The 13696-nt window shown below is 44.2% G+C and overlaps 1 protein-coding gene across 1 annotated transcript; it reads left to right on the forward strand.

Annotated features, from left to right (window-relative positions):
• Positions 1–1081: 1081 nt before the first annotated feature.
• LOC100275784 (uncharacterized) lies at positions 1082–2475 on the forward strand. Its single transcript, NM_001374083.1, has 2 exons — positions 1082–1813; positions 2006–2475. The coding sequence occupies exon 1, from the start codon at positions 1160–1162 to the stop codon at positions 1796–1798; it is 639 nt and encodes a 212-aa protein (NP_001361012.1). The 5' UTR covers positions 1082–1159; the 3' UTR covers positions 1799–1813; positions 2006–2475.
• The last annotated feature ends 11221 nt before the right edge of the window (positions 2476–13696 follow it).

Below are 13696 nucleotides of genomic sequence, written 5' to 3' on the forward strand. Positions count from 1 at the left end.
GATGGAAATCCCATTTTTTTCAAAGGATTTTTTATTTTCCCACGTAAAATTAGTTTATTTTTTCTTGAAAAAATAAGAATCCTTTGAAAAAAATAAAGTTACTAAACTAGCCCTAAACTTTGTAGTACGTGTGTACTGTATACGGACTCTACGTCTTTACACACATATATAGCATTCCTGCTGTTAAGCACAGTTGCATACCCCATGGCCCATATGACACATTTGACACGCAGAATTGTTTTTGTGCGATTCAACTTCAAAATACGCCATTTCTCAAATCTTAACTCTGGTTCAAGAATGCATGTTATTGAGAAAAAAAATATGACGAGAACAGAACGAGATCCATGCATGAAGCCCACACATTTTGTTGAAAATTTAAAAAAAATGCAAATTCGCTGCAATAAAGATCCTATCGCGACTTGTTTAGTATCTCTAGCTGCAGCGTCTGGTTTGCAAATCTACTCAATTGCAACCTAGCTAGTGTGTATGGTATTATTCACAGCTACAGTGCTTAAGGATTATTTGCCTTGCATTACTATTGTACTACGTCTGTACTTGTGATTGTACTTTGAGATGATCATGTGACATGTGAGGTACATATGCACACACATATATATACGGAGCATGCGTTAGAAAATTAATTCCATGGAATAACACAACGCAACAAGTACGTAGTACTATATACCTCGCGTGCTTTGGAGAGAGCCCTCGGCCACATGCTTGTTAATTCTGAGCTGGCAATTGTTACACACTGTGTTCTATACACAGCTAGCTAGCTACGTACCACACACTGTTAACTTCAACCTTGAAAACAAGACCTTTTTCAGCGCATGCAAATGTACAACAATAGACCATGTGCCATGACACGAAAAAAGCGACAAGAGATGCATGCATGCTAGCTTAGCTATATATCGATCCAGGACCACCAAATGTAACGATGGGAATGCATATGCATGCTAGCTCAGCACCACGTACATGCAGCATGCGACTCCCATTCCTCATGCATGGAGATCAGTTGTGTGTGTGTGTTATGTGTATATAGTCTGCTATAAATCTCAAGCACACCACACACGTATTCTCCGGTCCATCGCCTTCCTCCTACACGGCCTCGCTCGATCTTACTTGCTTTTCCAGCTCGATCACAGTAACCAACGACGCAATGCGAGGCCCCAACACCAAGGCCTTCCAGCAAGGCTTCGTCCTCAAGAACATGATCTCGAGTCTCCAAGCCTGCTGCAATATCTCATCCTCTGGCTCCGCGGGCGGCGCCACCGCCACGATGAGTCTCCAGCAGAGGAAGCGCGCCATCAAGGCGTCGGTCGACATCGCCATGGCGGCTTCTGCCCGCGGCGGTGGGGCGCGGTGGCCACAGGCCGTCTTGGCTCCAAGTTCGTCGTCGTCGTCGTCGCCGTCTGCTAGAACGCCGTCGCCGTCGTCGCCGGGGAAGAAGAAGAAGAACACGCGCGGCGTGTGCAAGAAGAAGGTCGTGAGGCGGTCGTGTCTCCACCACACGAGGACGCGGAGACGGAGGGATGGCAGCATTGCTGGTACCACGTCCTCGTCGCTTGCAAGGACGACGGCAGCGGCGGGAACGACGCTCGGTAGCTGCAGGGAGATCGCGCGGAGGCTGGTGAGGAAGAGGACCATGGTGCTCAGGAAGATGATTCCCGGAGGCGAGCTGCTCCATGATGAGATCTCGCTGCTTCATGAGGCTGTGGACTACGTTACTCACCTACACGCGCAAGTTGACGCTCTCAGGCGCATCTCGAACGCGGTGCAACGAGCGAGGTTGAGCTAGATCTTGTGTTACCAGGTTAGTTTTCTGGGTTTTTGCTTTGTTGTTTGTTGTTGCTGCAATGAACCTGATACTCGGGTGATGTATAATAGCCTTTAATTGTATTGTTAACGAATCATACTTTCAAGTTTCAACATCCATCTATATATATAAATGTACCTAACATGAAACTTTTTTTATGGGTTCTATCTGTTTTGTTTTGCCCCTCAGCATGCAGATGTTAGTACGTGCCCGGATAGAGGAATTGGAAGGGCAGTTCAATTTGCAGGAAAAGAACAATGGCTGATATATAGATTGTACTCGCTAGCAGTTTTCCCTCGGCATATGATGGAAGCTGATGCAACTCATGTGACCAGACCAGCATGTGGAAATGATGAAGAGTAGACAAAATATGTTGTAGTCTGCAGATAGGGTTAGAGGATTGTGATTGTGATTGTAACTTGTAATAAGGCAGAAACCAAAGAGACATACGCATATTCTTGTGTATGCTGATGGACAGGTAAAGCTTTTGCTGCAGTATTTCTCTAGATATTGCTAGCATTTAACTTGTTGTCAACTCAGGCAGAGGAGATACATATGCATATACTGCATAGGGGGTTCTAGCTAGTCTTGAATCATTGCAAGAATACATGTCTAAATGGATGGGCTGTGCTAGACCAGACATGGCTAGGCCCTACAAGAATTGGGCCATGTTGGAAAGGTCTAGATTGACCATTGGGACATGTTGTGTCGGTCCACAACTCATGGGTGAGACCCAATAATGGTCTACCAGGTTTGTGATCGTGACAGGCCCATGTCAGACTGACCTAGATTGGCCAACGGGTCATGCCGTGCTAGCCCACAGCCCATGAGCGAGGCTCAGGCATAGCCTATCAATCCACTAATCGTGTCAGGTCGGAATATAGCCCGACAAATCTCTATGGTAGTCTATGACGTTTAAATAACATAAATAAGCAAAAAGTATTTATAAGTAGGGGGTTTACACCATGGTTGCTGGCTTCAAAGCCACATTTACACCCACTTAGCTAACAAAACACACATATTTTTTGTTTTATAGTCTATACTCAAACATAATGTAGATATGTTTAACTAAAATGAAAAAAAATAAAACCAGGTCAAGCTCGATGTACCGCACTTAAGGTCCAAGCACGACACATTGATGGATTGGGCCGACACGAGCCAAGCAGCTAACGGAATGGGCCATGCTTGTGATGGGCTAAAACCATGTCGTGCCATGAGACGTTCGGCAGGCCGTACCCATTTATACATCTATACTTGCAAATGTACTTCAAATTTGATGGAAAAGGGTAAACAACTAGTCTACTACTTCCCTTGTCTTGTCTTTTAACCTTTATAAAATACTTTATTCAAACTTATACCCGTGTTTTCACCTAAAATTAAATAATAAAGAGTAAAACTGTATCAACGATCCACGAATTTGGCATGATGCGCTACTTGGGTCCCCGAACTTAGAAAACCAGCAAAACGGGTCCTCTAATTTAGTCGGTCCATACAAAATCGTTCAAATCAAGGTTTGCTCAAACCGAATGTCGATGTGGTGTGCCACGTTGGAGTCACTTGGGTCCTAAAACTTTGCATCTTTAGCCTTGCCCAAGCCCGGCATGGCCAAGTCCTCCCTTCCCTCCGACACGCCCAGGCCTAGCCCCCCTCCCCCCGTAGTCAAGCCAGGAATCCCCCTGTGTGCGTGCGTTGAGAGGTTGAATAAGGGTGTGGCCACACCAAGATCCCACCTCTTCGATCTTCTTTAGCTATGTCCACTGAGATCCCTATGTACATATGCATGGACCCGATCCACTATCAAAATGGCTCCATGTTGTAGTAGACTGACAGGAGTTCGGTGCACACCAGACCACTATTGTTCACGGTGCACTACACTACTATATAGAGCAGATTTCCCCACTTGACTCCAACGGCTATGTGGGGTGGTTGGGGCTATAAATACCCCCAACTAGCATTCAAGACACATAATAGCTACACCAAACATCCATACATTGATTGCAACATCTCCATCTCATTCAATTCCTCCCAAGTGCCACATTTAATGAAATTAAGCTAGAGAAGTTTAGTGTCTTGTGAAGTATTAGTTTTCAAGTTGTTGCAACCAATTCTTGTGTTCTTGAGTTTCTTTCTCTCTCACTCTCATTCACATTCTTGTAAAGAGCTAGCAAGAGACTCCAAATTTGTGTCGAGATCCATGCGGAGACTTCGTGTCTTTTGATTTGAGAAGGAACACTCAACTGAAAAGTGACCGTTTCAGAGAGGCAAAGGGTTGAAATAGATTCATCCTAAGTAGACTCCTCAATGAGGACATAGATTCTTCAGAGCCAAACCTCGAGAAAACAAATCGCTCATGTCTTTGTGTGGAGTTTGATTTGTGATTTGTTTCTTCCTCCACCTCTCTTCTATTTCTATTGCTTGTGCTTGATTCTAAATCAATTGTGTTGTTCTCAAGTGAATTCCACAATCATATTGAGCAACACTTGCAAGAAGAACTACTCTCCCTTACTCGGATCGATTTACTTCTTGTTCTAACGCATAACTAGACTTTGAGTTCGTGTTTTAAGTTATGATTTTTTAGGTTTCACCTATTCACCTCCCCTCTATATAAATTTCAATTGGTATCGAAGCCCAAAACTTCATCTAAGAGTCTAACAACTCAAAGTGATGTTGGGAGAAGTCGCCAAAAACAACAAGGTATCCTCGGGAGAGAAGCACGAAGAGAAAATAGCTTTGAGAGGAAAGCCCATAGGAAAGTTTCTGTCAAGAAAAGAAAAAGGTGCCCTCAGGGGAGAAGAGAAAAAGGGAAGAAAGAAAAATCCTAAGGCTCCTTCATGTCGCACAAGGACGACAAGAAGAAGAAAAGTATGAGGAAGGGTTTCTGCTACGAGACCAACACGTATTCCTAAACATCTGGTGTTGAGTCTACATCCTCAAAGCGCCAAGAGCTCTAGCCAGTTAATCAAATTCTGTTTTGTTATTCTCGTATTCCTAAACACACTCCTTTACTTTTGGTTCCATTAGGAAAACTACCACAATTTGATGGTGAGGATTATTCATGGCAGTGTCAAAATGAAGAGTCATTTATACTCACTCCACCCAAGTATTTGGGATGTTGTTGATTTAGGAATGAAGATACCAAAGACTGATGATGAGGACTATGACTCAGATGAGGCCACCCAAATCATCCACTGCAACTCGCAAGCAATAATGGTATTACTTGCCTCTTTGTGTAGGGAAGAATACAACAAGGTGAAGAGGTTGCAAACAACCAAAGATATTTGGGACATGCTCAAGACAGTGCATGAAAGTGACAAGATTACAAAGATCACAAGGATGGAGCTCATCAAAGGAGCACTCGGAAGGTTCGCCATCAATAAAGGGGAAGAGCCACAAGAGATGTACAACTGGCTCAAGACGTTGGTGAACCAAATCTGCAACTATGGGAGCACAAAATGGACCGACCATGAAGTAGTTAACCTCATGCTAAGGTCCCTTATTTCATGCAACGCTACTCTAGTTACCTTATTGTGTGAAGGTCCTGGGTATGAGGTGATTACCCGTGAGGAGGTGTTTGATAAGTTCCTTAGCCATGAGATGATGGTTAAGGAATCTAAGCATGTTGAGGACTTGCCTCAAAGGAATGTGCCCAACTTTGAGCCTAAAGCCATTGCCTTCAAGGTAACAAGCGAGAAGGAGGAATGAGTCCCAAGCAAGGAGCTTCCAATCGACCCTTCCAAGCTTGATGATGAGGAGATGGCCCTCATCATCAAAAGCTTCTAGCAAACCATGAGGAGGCAGAAGGGAAAGGTATACAAACCCCATGCAAAGAGGATTTGCTAAAAATGTGGTAAGAACGATCATTATATGGCTAAATGTCCATATTCAAGTGATGATGATAGGGAAGAGGACAAGAATGGAAAGAAGAAGATGGAGAAGAAGAAATTCTTCTACAAGAAGAAGGGATGCGAAGCTCACATCGGCAAGGAATGGGACTCAAATGAAAGCTCCTCCTACTCCAACAACGAGGACATAGCCATCATCGTCTTCAACAAGGGCATCCTCTTCCTCAACGTCAACCACAAGTGCTTTATGGCAAATGAGAGCAAAAATAAGGTAAACTCGAGCTCATATCCTAAGTATGCAACCTCTGATGATGAATCTAAAGGTGAATCTAGTGATGGGGAGGATATGTTAGTTTTTAAGGGCCTTAATAGAGAAAAAATAGAGAAAATAAATAATTTAATCAAAACCATCAATGAGAAGGATGAACTCTTGGAGAAGCAAGAGGGTCTCCTCTTTGATGAACATGAGAAATGCAATAAGATAAAAAAATGACCTAGATCATGCTGAGAAAAGTAAAATCTTGAGTAATGGGCTAAAAGTGTGCAATGATTCAATTTCTTGTCTTAAATATGATAATGTTAATTTAAATTCTAAGATTGAGAAATTGAATGCTTATCGTGCCTCTACATCATCTATTGAACATATTTCTATTTTCATTAGATGTAGAGATGTTGATATTGATGCTTTTGTTGATAATCTTGCTATGATTAAGAGCCAAAATGAGCATATTGTAAAACTAGAGGCTAAAGTTGCTGAGCATGAAATATAATATGAAAAGTATAAATTTGCTCGTAGCATTATTTTGAGTGGAAGACGCCCAAGCATTAAGGACGGTGCTGGCTTCCAAACTGAATGCAAAGAAAACACCAAAGCTAATGCCCATGGAAAGGACTTTCCACAGTTTGTGAAGGGCAAAGCTCCAATGGTTCATTATAATGATGCTTATATTATTTATCCTAAGAATTATTGTGCTAAGAATGTTCATGCCAACAATGCTAAAAATGCTCATGTCCATCATTCCCATACCTCTCATACAAAAGCATCACATTCTAGGCATTTTAATTCGAGAAAATTCCTGGTATGCCATCAGATTTTATACTCATCCCTTGTGTGCCACTGAGTGGCATATAAGTATATTTTTTTGTGTCTATGACATGTGGGGCCAGTGGCATACAAGGAATGAGTATATTTTTCAGTGGCATACAGGGAATTGGCCCTTTTAATTCTCATGCTAAAATTTCTCAAATGCCTAAGAAGAAAACTAAGACCGGACCACATATGTATTTGCATACATTTTATGCATCTTATGTGCTTACTAACAAATACAGCGAAGTTGTTGCCAAATATGTTGGACCCCGGTACAAGACACCAAGACTTGTGTTTGGGTCCTCAAGGTGCTTATTACTAATGTCTAAGGACCCAAGGCCATTTAGGTACCTAAAAACAAGGCCTAAATTGTTTGTATAGGTTTGTGCATCCAAAGGCACAAGTTGAGTAACTGATAGCGGACACTACTACACAAAAGATTTTGCAAGACGGTGGTAAAACATTTTCGGAGGAGGGCGTGCCTTAGGTCATCTCTATTATACGCTGGCAGGGTCGTCGCCTTTGCGTCTGCCTTGGTTAAAGATTAATAGAGGTGATAGACGTAAGGCAATCGCCTCCGTTAATCTATATTAATAGAGGTGTTGGTGTTATGTCGACCGCCTCCTTTAAACAATTAACAGAGGCAGGCTTGTTAAGACAATCATCGCAATTAGTCTACATTAACAGAGTTATAGATGCGGTTGTTTTTAAATTGCTCGCCTCTGTTAATCAACGCCTATAGATACCTAAAAGCCACCTTCTTCCTCCTCATGGCTTCTACCCATTAAACTACTACTTTGAGGGGAAGGTTTTGATCTTGGATTTCTTGGGTTTGTTGAACGATCAGAGACTAGGAAAGTCTATAGGTCTTGGTGTTAATTTTCTATATTTTTATAGGATCGAAGAACACTGCAAAGTTGCTAGACTTCTATATACGTACACCCTTGTGCCACCTCTCCTATATATTATTCTCTTAATATTTTTCAATTAATTAATTAATATAATCTCTCTAGATTTTATATCTAATTTCTAGGAGTATGGAAAGATCAAAATGGATGTACAGATTAAAGAGAATGGAACTCAAGTACGTGGTTGAGGTAAAAACTTTCTTGTCATTGCAAAGAAACATCGAGAAGGTCTGAGTCAAACGACAACCATCTGCCTATATGCTCACTGCAAGAACACAAAAGGCCATGAAGAGGTCGTGATGCTATCTCATTTGATCAAGTTTGGTTTTGTCAAGGACTACACAATATGGACTTTCCATGACGAGAGTGCTAGTGTAGCTAGTTCATCATCTGGTGGAGGAAACTCATCGACGACGATGAATGCAGGTGGGCCACCAGCTGGCACCACTATTGATGGCAACTAGGGCTAGAAACGAGCCGAGCGAAGCCTAGCTCGGCTTGGCTCAGTCATTCAGCGAGCTACGAAGTACAGCTCAGCTCAGCTCGTTACTGGCTTGCGACCTGGCTCGAGTTGGCTCATGAGTCGAACTGTTTACAGAAACACATTAGGTGTAGGAACAATTTCTAGCTTTATGCTGTTGTAATTACAAAACCAATGAACAACAAAAAATGTAAAATTTATATCCAAATCTCAGGAAAAAATCGTAAAATACTAAAATTATGTACAACACCAAAATTGCTTCTTGTCTTCCTATGTTATGTTGCTTAGCAGTAGCACACAATATTCAAAATTAGAAGTTCAAAACCATAGATGTAGAGTACCACAGTACCAGTACCAGACTCGGCCAACTGATTGCTGACATCCTTAGACCTTAGGAACTCAACACTCTTACCTTGCCATCTCGGTCGGATGGAGGAGGCCAAGGAAAGCAGTGATCCGGTTACTCACGGTGGCGGAGGCTCAGGGAAGCGGTGGTAGGCGCCAAGCGACAGTGTAACACCCTTAATTTGGGGGTATAAAATTTCTTTCTAATGATCACCCAAATTCATGTGTTACTCTTCTCTCTCTCACCCTAGGTTCTATCTCTCTCTAGATTCTCTCTCCCTTCTACCCCTTTTAAGTAGAATTAGCTTAAGTTAGTGGAGGTTAATTATTTATTTTTTTGCCAAAACACTATGGGTCATGACATGTTGCATCATGCTGAGTTTAAATATTCTTTGAATCGTTGCACATGTTTGAATTAGTTTGAATTTGAAACTTGAATTGAATTTGGATTAAAACCCTAGAGAAAAGAAATGGAAAAGCAATTAGAAAATCCAGAGAAAAAGAAAAAGGCAAAGCAGCCTAGCCGGCCCAGCTCGGCCCAGCCAGGCCACGCACCCGCGCCGCTTAACAAGTGGGCGCCACCTGTCAGCGGCGGTTTCTGCCCCACGCGCTCCCCCCTCCCTCTTGTCTGCCCAGTGGGGCCAACTTGTCGGCGCCAGTTCTCTACCTCGTGGGCGCGTTCTGCCATGCGCTGAGCCGTTGTCCCGCGTGCCCCTTCTCTCTCTCTCCCTCTCTGCGTCGTGGGCCTCCCCTGTCAACTCTGCCCTCCCCACGCCCGCCGTGGACCAGCGAGCGCGCACTCGTGCACGTCGCCGGCATCCTCGGCCACGACGCCGGCCCACGTGCCCCAGCTCCTTTTTGAGCCCCACCCGTGCCCGCACTCACTGCCCCGCCTCATTTCACGTAGTTCTGGACTCGCTCGCGCTCTGCTCACACCGCCAGACCTCGCCGGAGACCCGTGCCCGCCTCCTCGGCCATCTAGCTCGCCGGAGACCGCGTCAAGCCACCCCGAGGTGAGACACCTGTGCCCATGCTCAGTTTCCCCTATTTCGCTTTGTTGTCGGCCAATTTCGGCTTCGCTGGAGTTCAGCCGTGGCGGTCCACCGTGCCCGCGCGGTGACCGGCCAAATTATCTTAGCCTAGTGCCCTCGCGTTGGTCCCTAAGGTACCCCTCCCTCTGCTGAAGCTATCCCTGGCCTTAGCGTGCCTCAAGCCCCCTCCCTGTGGCCAGAATCCTTCACCGGAGTTCCTCCGGCCCGCCCGAGGCCTTCTCCCTGCTGTTCTCCCCTCTCGGTCCTCGGATTCGTGGCCTTTTCCTTGCCACTGAGTTCGCCGTGGCATTCTCTCCCTCTCTGCCCAATCCCGGCGACCCCGAAATCACCCTAGCATGTGCCTGCCCCAACTCTGGCAACTTCACCGCCGCGGAGAGGAGTAGCGCCGCCCGCAGCCGTTCACCCTCCCTCGGTCTGATCTCCCCTATCCGATCTTGATCGCACGGCCCAGATCGCGGATACCGCTTCGCGCACGCGCGCCCTGCGCTCCTGGCCCGCCTGTCAGCGCTCGTGTCCCCTGGCGCTGGGCCCGATCGGTCAGTGCGCCCTCCCCCTCAGTCGCTAACACCCCATGGCCCGCCTGTCAGCGCTCGCCCGCCCGCGCGTGCGCCCTCGGCTGCAGATCTAATCTCAGCCCTCGGTTTATGATCTAGCGGTTGGAATCGCCCAATACCCCTTCGCGCAGTAGTTTTATTAAAGAGACCCTCGGTTTGTTTAGAATCAACCTGTCGTCCCTGGTTTTTGCGCGTAGGCCCCTGTAATCTTGTAGATTGAATCCTGAACTTTTAAATATTCATAGAATTAGACCTAATTTAATATTTTGAATTCCCAAACTTATTTATTTCATATCTTTTGCATATAAACTCCAAATTTAGTGATTCAAATTGCAAAATGTTCATAGGATTATTCTCTGTTTAAATAAAATAGTTTCATTTACTGTCTGCACATTCTAGTTTTTAGGGTTAATTATGAACTAATATATGTGTAGATTTATTTATTTAGTAAAATAAATAAAAGGAAAACCCTAGAGATTAAAGTATATTTAATCTTGTGAAGACTAATAATGTGTATTACATGAATTCATCTCTGGTCCAACTTTTAGGTCACAATAAAATAAATTGAACTATGCTATGCATTTGTGGGCAATACTTAAAGAAATAATAATTTATTTCTAAAGTAAGTTAGTTTATGTTATAGTTCATGTTATACTTTGATCTCACTATTCCTCATTTAGTACTGTGTTTCTATGTCTGTACATGTTTGGTGTGTTGTTCATTTGTACTTTCCAAATGTATTGAATGCATGCTCGCTTTATTTAGACAACGAGCAGTCTGATGTTCTCGAGTGTGTTGTTGGAGACCTCCCTAAGCAACAACCTGGTGAAGGCAAGTGTCCTCTGACCTATTATGTCCTACATACTCTATAATTCACTGTCCCGCATTACTTTATGAAACCTAAGGATTGACTAGTCTGTATTTACTTATCCTTGTTTACCTTTCTGGGTATCATGGTTAGCATCTTGCTATTGCCTTAACTTAATCAATGAACATGAGATGTGATTATTTATGATACGATGATGTTATCCCAATGATGTTATTGTGATACTCTAGGGGGATCAGGTCTTTTTCTTGAGTACCTCTCTGTAAGGAGCTATTTGTGGAGTGACCACCCGGGATAACAGTGCAACCATGAGGGTGGAATGGGACGCCCTTAGCTGATTAATTAGATGAACCTGGGGGTGTAGTTGGCTTTGCCTGAGGGCCGTCAATGGGGGCCAGGGCGTAGTGCTCCCTCTGCCAAGGGGGGGTGCAGAGGTTCATTCGATTTGGTTTTGTTAGTCACCCACCTTGGGGAGGTGTACTGCGTATGTACGACTGGCGAAACCTAACGAGCAGCTATGCACCAGGGGAGTCTTTGTAAAGGCTACGTAGTGTATCCCTGGCCATTCACCTTGGTAGTGAAGATCGGGTTTGTATAACCCAGGCTAGAAAGGGATCATGACTTGTGGGTAAAGTGTGCAACCTCTGCAGAGTGTTAGAAACTGGTATATCAGCCGAGCTCATGGTTAAGAGCAGCCTTGGGATCCTCTTTGATTAGAAGAACTTTGGATACTTTTATGATGATGGTTAACAATGATGTTATAAATCTGATCTCTGGTATTTCCTCTTTTGAGGGAGTACTTTTGGGTAATAACTAGGTTTATTACTAAAACTTGGCTCTACTAATAATAATAAATACTTGACCAACTAAAAGCAACTGCTTAACCTCAACCCCACATACAGCTAGTCCACTTTAGCCAAACGGGACATTTGTTGAGTACATTGATGTGTACTCACCCTTGCTTTACACACCACCCCCACCCCAGGTTGTCCCCATTGTACTCAGTGCTCAGGAGGTGATGCTGGCAACATGAAGTACTTTGAGGAGTTCCAGTATTACGACGAGTTTTAGTTTATCTTAGTGGCAAACCCCTAGTCAGCTGCCTGTGTAGGCTTATCATCTACGTTTCGTTTCTCCGCACTTTGATATTTATGTTGAACATTATGGCTATGTATTAGACTTTGTGGATGCCTTTGACATCTTGATGTAATTAAGTACCTTTCCTATTATTTAATTCGAGCATTGTGTGATGATGTCCAATTATGTAATCGCTGTGTACATGAGTTTCTGATCCTGGCACGTACATGGTTCGCATTCGGTTTGCCTTCCAAAACCAGGTGTGACAGATGGCGACCATGTGAGGCAGACATCCAGACACAATTAGGGTCGTCGATTGTTGGAGATAGAGGCGGAGGTGGAGACCATCGCTGGTCAAGGCCTCGAGCCCTCGACTCTCGAGCTTGAGGAAAGGGAAGCTGAGGACTAGATCCTGGAGACAGGATGCCGAGGACGAGAGATCGGCATCAGCCAGTGACGAGCCAACTCCACTCTCCCTATGCGTGGCCACGGTCACGGCGTACTGGTCCCTTGTCCGTGGAGGTAGAACTAGTAGGTTAGCTTAGGGTTAGCCATGTGACTGTGTCCTTTCGTGGGTGTAACACCCCTAGTGTTACAAGAACTAAAACTTTGGCATGACATCATATGCATTGACATTTCATTATGTATGCTACACCTAGAGTGCATCCACTAGGCAAAAATCTCAAAACAAGCTTGTGATGTGATGACTTGACTTGATCTTTAACCCTAGGATAGGGCACTTACCCAAGGGATAGAAGCATGTGGGTGAGTGAGATGATAATTTGGGTATGATCTCAAAGGTTAGTGGAGATGTTCAAAAGGGACTAAACTTAGAAAGTTTTAGTGAACCATAAAACCCTAGAACACTTAAAACCCTAATAGAGACCCTAGAAACCCTAATTAGTTCTCCATAAGATGACTCCTATTTCTATGCACTTTTGGACCAAAGTGCATACATCAAAGTGGTAGAGTAACAAAAATTAGGTAACTTTTACATTTGGAGATTTCCATGTTTTGTGGAACAAATTGGAGTAAATTGCAAAAGATCCCAAAAGCACCCCTATACTTGACCCTGAAATGCAGTGTTAACTGGCCGAATTCAAGCCCTAATATCTCCTGATCTGTGGAAATTTTGCCATGGGTCACTACAACACATTGGTAGAGCTACTATAGTAGTCCAAGTTTGATTAAGTGATTAAGCCCTAGAACTGTCTAGAAATTGGAGCAAATTGCCCTAGAAATCGGGCTGTCAGTCGGGCTTTACCCTGAACAGAGACTGTCAGTGAACTCTGGTGAACTTTGAGGCCGAATTACGCATGAGTCAGTGAGTATTTGATCAAGAACCCTATAACAAAGTTGAAGCTGGTATATTGGGTAACATGTTTGATGTAGTCGGATTAGCAGTTTGCCACATGAAAATTTGAGAATGAAGCTCCTCAAATCGCTCTGTTAGGCGTACTGAAGAAGATCGCAATGGTACAGTAGCTGAAAAGATCTCCGATTCAGTGAATCCGACGCCAGTGATCCTCCTCGACGATTCGCGCACGCCTGGGATATTTACGCTGCGATAGCACGGACAACGCAAGGGGGTAAAAGATCTCAACGCAGAGGGGAGCTTGAGCTTTATCGCCAGACTATTCACTATGCCACTTGCCACGCGATCGGCTGAGGTGCCATCACCGGAGTTCGCCACTCCTTGTAGTCGTGC

The sequence above is a fragment of the Zea mays genome, chromosome 5 (genome assembly GCF_902167145.1).
Source record: "Zea mays cultivar B73 chromosome 5, Zm-B73-REFERENCE-NAM-5.0, whole genome shotgun sequence".
In the NCBI taxonomy this organism is placed as follows: Eukaryota; Viridiplantae; Streptophyta; class Magnoliopsida; order Poales; family Poaceae; genus Zea; species Zea mays.